The sequence below is a fragment of the Watersipora subatra genome, chromosome 7 (genome assembly GCF_963576615.1).
Source record: "Watersipora subatra chromosome 7, tzWatSuba1.1, whole genome shotgun sequence".
Classification (NCBI taxonomy): Eukaryota; Metazoa; Bryozoa; class Gymnolaemata; order Cheilostomatida; family Watersiporidae; genus Watersipora; species Watersipora subatra.
Window position 1 is genome coordinate 38,930,232 of NC_088714.1, and position 9,166 is coordinate 38,939,397.

Here is a 9,166-nt window from a genome sequence, read left to right on the forward strand (position 1 = left end):
TTATTTTGTTTCTTAATTTACTTGACCTGTGCAAAACATTTTCCTCATGACATGAAATTTGAAAGTTACAGTTCTTTGACAAAGTTTGAAAACCTTCACGGTTGTTTTACTTTTTCTCTCAATTTAGTGAAATGGCACACAACACTTTTCTCATGATATGTAGTTTGAAAGTTGGAATGGTAACTGCTGTTACATGTATATGTTAAATATAAAAAAGTTTTCTGTGTGAAGACTTATTATTCGGGCAATGCCAAGCATTCAACTATTTTGTTTATACAAGCCATAGACCTATTAACTATACGTATAGTTAATAGGTCTATGATATAAGCACCAAAACCTGATTTGTAGGCAAGAGCATCTAACAATACCTGATACGCTATGGCGCTGCGCTAACAATCAAAGTCAAAGTTTCTTGTATTTAGTTGGACAAGATGCGTGCTGTAAAATTGTTGAAAATTATGCTAACTGTTTTGATCACTATTGGCATCATTACTCAATGGAAGGCTGCTATGGAATCCTTAAGATCAGCGCCAACATTTGCATGGGTCGGACTAGCGTTATTGCCACTCCCATACAAGCTGTGGTAAGTAGGTATATCAATAAGTCTATACATATATAAACTATGTCATCATTTATATCATGAGATACTATTCTGATGACTAACAAGAGCTAATAGTGAGTTTACAAGGAAACTATACATCCATTCCATATTTTGAGACGCTGCCACCCATTTAGTCATAGATATGCGTTGACCTCCTGTATAACATGAGTATGACCATGAGTAGTACGCAAAGCCGTTGGGTATTTGCTCTCATACAGCGACATATATCGGCTACCAAACAAATCAACCTATGTGGCCTAATTAGTACGGCTTCGAACTGGTGAACAGCAGACTCCCCAGTCCAGCATTTCGGACTGGGCATTGCAGACAGACGGACTCTGAGAAATATATATACAGATATATATATGTAGATTGATATGACAAAAGTTGACTTTTTGATACATAAAGTTCAAGATTCTGTTGAAAGTTTACCATGGCAATCATGTAACCTGTTTGCAATAGTTTACTGTATTTGATAATCATCATATGTTGGTATATACGTGTATTATCTTATGGCATTCATTGTGTATTGCTTGTTGCCATGATGAGCACCAGAGAAATAAAAATTTATTTAATGTTATATAGGAACGAGAAGTTAAGGAGAAAGTCTGACAGGAGTAGGAAGTTGACTAGAGTTGTATCTGATAAAGTCCAACTGAGCCCATTAATAGACCCAATTTCAAAAGCAAGGCCAACTGTAACAAAAGTTGATGAGGATCCCGAAGTTCCCCAGTGCATTGTCAAAGGAAGAATTAAAAACACAGCAGATAAAAGTGATGATGCTAAGAACGACATGAAGAAAAGAGATGAACATAACATGAATAAGAAACGGGTTGCGGATAACGAATTGGGAAACCTAGATATAGACAGTGGATTCGGTCAAGATGACGAAGGTCAAAGAATGGGAAAACAAAACTATGAATGCAATGGGTACAGATTGGAGCCTCGTGATAATGTTAGTGGAATAGGAAAGCAAGAAGTAAATTATCAAACTGGGAATGGTGATGAGAATAATGTAGCGGTGAAAGGTGAACGAAATTATGAAATTGAAAAACGAGAGGAGGAACATGAAAATGGAGGACTGAATAACGACCATGGAAAGGAGGAATGGAATGAAATCTCAACAATGATGAAAAAAGATAAACATTGCGAGATGGTGGAACAGAATGAGAGACCAAGCCCTTGCAAACTGGATTCAGCAACGATTTCACTAGTAACTCTTGCTAATGAAGATAAGGAGTACCATATTGCAAAGTTGGATAAAGATAGCAGCATAGGGAAATGGCATGAATATTCTGCAGTAGGTAAAGAAAATGAAGGACATGAAAGGGATAATCGGGATAAATATTCAAAAATTGGAAAAACAGATAAAAATTCTGGAATCAGAATGGAAGATAAAAATTATGGAATGCAAAAGCTGAATGAACATAATGGGATGGCAAAATGGAATACATATTCTGCAAAAGACAGAAAAGATAAAGATTGCGGAATCCTGAGGCCGAATAATTACATCGGAATGCAAAATCTAGATGAGAAAAGCATGATTGTAGGTGACAAATGGGCTGCAATGGGGAGAAGAGATAGGAATTGTGGAATCCTGAAGCAGGAAAAAGACCATGGAATGCGGAATCTAGATGAGAAAAGCATGATTGTAGGTGATAAATGGGCTGCAATGGGGAGAAGAGATAAAAACTTTAGAAACGGAAAATGGGATAAATATTCTGCAATTACAAAAAGGGATAAAATCTGCGAAATTGGAAAGCTGGATAAAGACCATGAAAAGCAAAGGCTGGACGACAATAAAAGGAACGAAATGTGTAAGAAATATTCTGCAATAGAAATATGTGAAGATGACTGTAGAAAGCAGAAATGGAATAAATACCCTGAGCAGGAAAAAAATAAAATTTGCAGAATTGGGAGAAAAGAAAAAGGACATGGAGTGTTCATGCTGGATAAAAATAGCGCTGTTGTTCGATATGATAAATATACGGCTATGGGTGAAGGAGATAACAAACTTAAATATGACATTGAGAGGCGATATGGAGATTATGGAGCCTGTAAAGTAGCGGCTATCACTAGAGAACCAGGATATTCCGCCAATCAGAAAACTGCAAAACCAATTAAATCTGGTAAAAAGAAACAGACATTTAAATTTCTATCATGTTTTGGTTGCAAATAATTATGTTGCAAATATTACATAATTATGTGTTTTGTTCTGTTACGATATTTAAAATATATTCATTTAGTTTTAACATTAAGATTTTTTTATACATAAAAGCAGAGGGGTGAGATAGCAGAACAGACTCCACACTACTGCAAACCAAATGATGAGCAATATTTATAGTGTTAGTTAGTAAATATGTAGATGTATGGTAACCCTGGAGCTAAACACCGATTTAAAGATTGTAAGAATTAAGGTTCAACAGAATCCAAATATTTAATTATTAAACTAATCCTCAGTTTAATTTTAGGGATAGTTGAAATCATGTCAGAACTAGTGTTAAGTTGCTAGCGAAGAAGGGACCAGTTGCATAGCCCACAGTAAATTGCTACCTCAAAACAGCTTATTTGAATCACAGTCTAGGTCAGTAGCAGTAGACTGTAAAGTACACATTGTGAAGTATTCTAACTGGAAACAAAACTGCTGATGAATTAAAACATTAATAGAGAACCAAAGTATAACTTAAATTACCAGAACTATAAAGGTTCATTCGCCATAAAGTTAGGTTTGTAAGCAGGTTAGCTTATCTTCTGACTGTTTCATGATATTGAGCAAATATGGGGACATCGGTGGTTCGGAAGGGTGGAGGAATAGTCAGCCTGCGAAAATGAGCAGATATCCTTTTAAATATTAGGAACAGTGAAATACACATAAACAAAAGGTTTAGTAATTTTGTCAATTTCTAGGACAATATATATATTCCAAGGTACTGAAACCTGATGAGTCATGAAAGAATCGCTTGATAACTTGCCATAAAACCTTTAATATAACGCCATCTCTACTTTTACGCATTGCATTTGTTCTAAAAGTATTACAACACCAAACAACTGTTTAGATGCTAATAACGATGAGTTCAGCAGTGCAAAAGAACAGTTGAGGTCAGAAGACAATGTGGAAGGTATTGGACAGCCAGTAGAGGTTCGTTCCATCGACAGCAACAATTAGAACGCAGCTATCCGAGCAAATAATAAAAAATTTGTTTTTCAAAAACGTTAACTTTTGTCTATGCTTGTAGCAATATAAGTATGGCTCATTTATGTCACTTGTTTATGAATATATATATTTGTAACATTTAATCGATTATCATTTTATAACTTATAAATTTTCAGGTTTATAGCATATTATATTTAATAGCGTCCTTGCGATTATCTTAACACAACTTACAATGAATCGAAACTCATAACTCCTCTTTATTACGCCTAAAAAGCTAGTTTTGGCTGCAAACTGTAGGAAACATATCAATGAATGCAATGAGTTTTTATTTAACATTGTTAAATATAGATATAAAATAAAAAATATGCCTTCAAATTAAAAATGAAATAAAAAATTGAAAGCTCTAATGCATCGCAAAGCACGGGCTATAATATCATTACAGAATAATTGCAAGCACTAGATATCAACTGATAGAGATAATTTCCGGCTTCCCAATGCATATTTTATTTAGAGAGATTTGAGTGGAGTAGAGGTAAGTAGATTTATTGCACCCTACAGGTTTAATATCGCTCTACCAAAAAAGAGTGCAAAATATAGATGACATTCGCTTCGCGCGTAAAAGGGCAAAATCGTGACGAGCCGATTGAAAAATACAACGATTGCCTCTATTTGAACGCCGCCTCCAATTGACTACCTCTAAAGAAAAAAAGTCGAAACATGGAGCGCCAGGGCATTCAATTAGAGGTTCTACGGTACATTGAACTGGCTGCAGTTGGCATGAAATATATATAATTTAGTACTGTATTGAGTTTGTATGTTGAGGCATCATACTGCCTACTCAGCAGTATTATAAAATAATAGTAAATGGATTAGGAGAAAAACAATTTGAAAATTAAATTTCTACATTATTCTTCAAATCCTCTATATAATTTACAAAACAGAATTATTGACTTTTTTGTGAAAGGAATTTTCTGGAAAGGAATGGAAAGGATTGGAAAGGTTTTCTGGAATTCGTTTCTCATCATAAACACATTATATTGTAGACACATATAGAGATAGTTCTTTTGAGTAAATTAAATGATTATTCTACGAAAACTAAGCAATCGATCAAATGCAATCATAGTATAAAGTTATTACAATACAAACAAGGCAAAAGAGAGCATGGACACTTTTAGAAAATTTCCGCTTCTGGTCACACAACCTCAGCTGTTCTCTTCAACATTTCTGTACTACTCATCATTTTTTTAGCGTGAATAAAGGTTAACAGTGACTGCATATCGGTTAAACATCTGGGATGGGACAAACATACAACAAGAGAACAAAACTCCGCAGAATGTAACAAATAAGGTTGTTTCTTTGGTAACAAGATATTTGCATGAGGAGACATATTTTTACATTTCATACACAAGAAGCGCTTGCATAAATGAATCAAATTGAAAAAGACTGTAATTGCATCAAGTGACAAAGAATATGGTGGGAAAGAAATGTACCAAATTACAAGATATTGACCATACTATCGGAAAACAAGAAATGTAAGACAGAAAAGGGACAATATAAACAATAAAAAACAGAGTGCTCCTATTATATATATATATGTATATATAGATATGTATATATATATATATATATACCGGTACATATATATATACATATATATATACACATATACATATATATACATATATATATATATACACACACATATACATATATACACATATTTATACACATACATACAATGTATATACACATATATATACATATATATATACACATATATATACACATATATATACATATACATGTATATATATATACACACATACGTGTATATACATATATAGATACATATATATACACATAATTATATATATATACATGTATATATATATATATACATGTATATATATATATATATATATATATATATATATATATATATATATATATATATATATATACACACATACATATATATATATACATATATATACATATATGTACATATATATATACATATATGTACATACATATATATACATACATATATACATACATATATACATACATATAAATATATATATATTTATATATATACATATTTATATACATAAATATACATACATATATACACATATATATACGTATGTACATGTATATATACATGTATGTATATACATGTACATATATATACATATATATATACATATATATGCATACATATATACACTAGCTGTATTACTCGGCAAAGCCCGGGTAATAAAAACCTTTGGACAAAAATTTTTACACAAAAATTTGTTTGTATTTAACATAAAAACATTTGCCATTCTATCCTTCAAACTACATAATATGAAAAAGGAGTTTTGTGTAGTTGAAATAAATTAAGAGAGAAAATAAAAACAGCTGTAAAGGTTTTAAGATTTTGTCAAACAACTGTAACTTTTAAACTTCATATCATGAGAAAAATGCTTTGTGTTGGTCAAATAAATTGAAAAATATTAAAACAACTTTAAAAGGATTTAAATGTGAAATAATTAGCAAGTAACAGCTAAAGTAAGTCTGTTTTGCCACGAATACAATAAAAGATGATTCTGTTATGATACAATCAATAGGAACTGAGAGAACAAAATAAAACCTTGAACATGTTGAATTATTAATAACAATGATTTAGTGGATTACTAAGGTAAAAAGGGTTACTGTTCCACCAGAAGCTATCCATCAAAACTTTGAATATGATCATACTGGTACCTCTCGATACAAATATACGATATATCTGGTACAAATATAAAAATGAGATACAGTACTGTCTTTGTCTGACCGAACGGAGAGAGAATGTTGTGAGAGAATAGCTGCTACTTGCTAATCATTTCACATTTACAATTGGACACTTTTATAGTTGTTTTATTTTGTTTCTTAATTTACTTGACCTGTACAAAACATTTTCTTCATGACATGAAATTTGAAAGTTACAGTTCTTTGACAAAGTTTCAAAACCTTCACGGTTGTTTTACTTTTTCTCTCAATTTATAGAAATGGCACACAACACTTTTCTCATGATATGTAGTTTGAAAGTTGGAATGGTAACTGCTGTTTTATGTTAAATATAAAAAAGTTTTCTGTGTGAAGACTTATTATTCAGCAATGCCAAGCATTCAACTATTTTGTTTATACAAGCCATAGACCTATTAACTATACGTATAGTTAATAGGTCTATGATATAAGCACCAAAACCTGATTTGTAGGCAAGAGCATCTAACAATACCTGATACGCTATGGCGCTGCGCTAACAATCAAAGTCAAAGTTTCTTGTATTTAGTTGGACAAGATGCGTGCTGTAAAATTGTTGAAAATTATGCTAACTATTTTGATCACTATTGGCATCATTACTCAATGGAAGGCTGCTATGGAATCCTTAAGATCAGCGCCAACATTTGCATGGGTCGGACTAGCGTTATTGCCACTCCCATACAAGCTGTGGTAAGTAGGTATATCAATAAGTCTATACATATATAAACTATGTCATCATTTATATCATGAGATACTATTCTGATGACTAACAAGAGCTAATAGTGAGTTTACAAGGAAACTATACATCCATTCTATATTTTGAGACGCTGCCACCCATTTAGTCATAGATATGCGTTGACCTCCTGTATAACATGAGTATGACCATGAGTAGTACGCAAAGCCGTTGGGTATTTGCTCTCATACAGCGACATATATCGGCTACCAAACAAATCAACCTATGTGGCCTAATTAGTACGGCTTCGAACTGGTGAACAGCAGACTCCCCAGTCCAGCATTTCGGACTGGGCATTGCAGACAGACGGACTCTGAGAAATATATATATACAGATATATGTATGTAGATTGATATGACAAAAGTTGACTTTTTGATACATAAAGTTCAAGATTCTGTTGAAAGTTTACCATGGCAATCATGTAACCTGTTTGCAATAGTTTACTGTATTTGACAATCATCATATGTTGGTATATGCGTGTATTATCTTATGGCATTCATTGTGTATTGCTTGTTGCCATGATGAGCACCAGAGAAATAAAAATTTATTTAATGTTATATAGGAACAAGAAGTTAAGGAGAAAGTCTGACAGGAGTGGGAAGTTGACTAGAGTTGTATCTGATAAAGTCCAACTGAGCCCATTAATAGACCCAACTTCAAAAGCAAGGCCAACTGTAACAAAAGTTGATGAGGATCCCGAAGTTCCCCAGTGCATTGTCAAAGGAAGAATTAAAAACACAGCAGATAAAAGTGATGATGCTAAGAACGACATGAAGAAAAGAGATGAACATAACATGAATAGGAAACGGGTTGCGGATAACGAATTGGGAAACCTAGATATAGACAGTGGATTCGGTCAAGATGACGAAGGTCAAAGAATGGGAAAACAAAACTATGAATGCAATGGGTACAGATTGGAGCCTCGTGATAATGTTAGTGGAATAGGAAAGCAGGAAGTAAATTATCAAACTGGGAATGGTGATGAGAATAATGTAGCGGTGAAAGGTGAACGGAATTATGAAATTGAAAAACGAGAGGAGGAACATGAAAATGGAGGACTGAATAACGACCATGGAAAGGAGGAATGGAATGAAATCTCAACAATGATGAAAAAAGATAAACATTGCGAGATGGTGGAACAGAATGAGAGACCAAGCCCTTCCAAACTGGATTCAGCAAAGATTTCACTAGTAACTCTTGCTAATGAAGATAAGGAGTACCATATTGCAAAGCTGGATAAAGATAGCAGCATAGGGAAATGGCATGAATATTCTGCAGTAGGTAAAGAAAATGAAGGACATGAAAGGGATAATCGGGATAAATATTCAAAAATTGGAAAAACAGATAAAAATTCTGGAATCAGAATGGAAGATAAAAATTATGGAATGCAAAAGCTGAATGAACATAATGGGATGGCAAAATGGAATACATATCCTGCAAAAGACAGAAAAGGTAAAGATTGCGGAATCCTGAGGCCGAATAATTACATCGGAATGCAAAATCTAGATGAGAAAAGCATGATTGTAGGTGACAAATGGGCTGCAATGGGGGAGAAGAGATAGGAATTGTGGAATCCTGAGGCAGGAAAAAGACCATGGAATGCGGAATCTAGGTGAGAAAAGCATGATTGTAGGTGATAAATGGGCTGCAATGGGGAGAAGAGATAAAAACTTTAGAAACGGAAAATGGGATAAATATTCTGCAATTACAAAAAGGGATAAAATCTGCGGAATTGGAAAGCTGGATAAAGACCATAAAAAGCAAACGCTGGACGACAATAAAAGGAACGAAATGTGTAAGAAATATTCTGCAATAGAAATATGTGAAGATGACTGTAGAAAGCAGAAATGGAATAAATACCCTGAGCAGGAAAGAAATAAAATTTGCAGAA

At 33.2% G+C, this 9,166-nt stretch overlaps 1 protein-coding gene across 1 annotated transcript; it reads left to right on the plus strand.

Annotated features, from left to right (window-relative positions):
• Positions 1-7,826: 7,826 nt before the first annotated feature.
• On the plus strand, positions 7,827-8,837 carry LOC137400743 (uncharacterized). The gene has a single exon (XM_068087079.1). It carries the CDS (start codon positions 7,827-7,829, stop codon positions 8,835-8,837), a length of 1,011 nt encoding a protein of 336 aa, XP_067943180.1.
• The last annotated feature ends 329 nt before the right edge of the window (positions 8,838-9,166 follow it).

Coding starts and splice junctions, on each gene's coding strand:
- LOC137400743 (XM_068087079.1), top strand. CDS start 7,827: ATGTTATATAGGAACAAGAAGTTAAGGAGAAAGTCTGACAGGAGTGGG.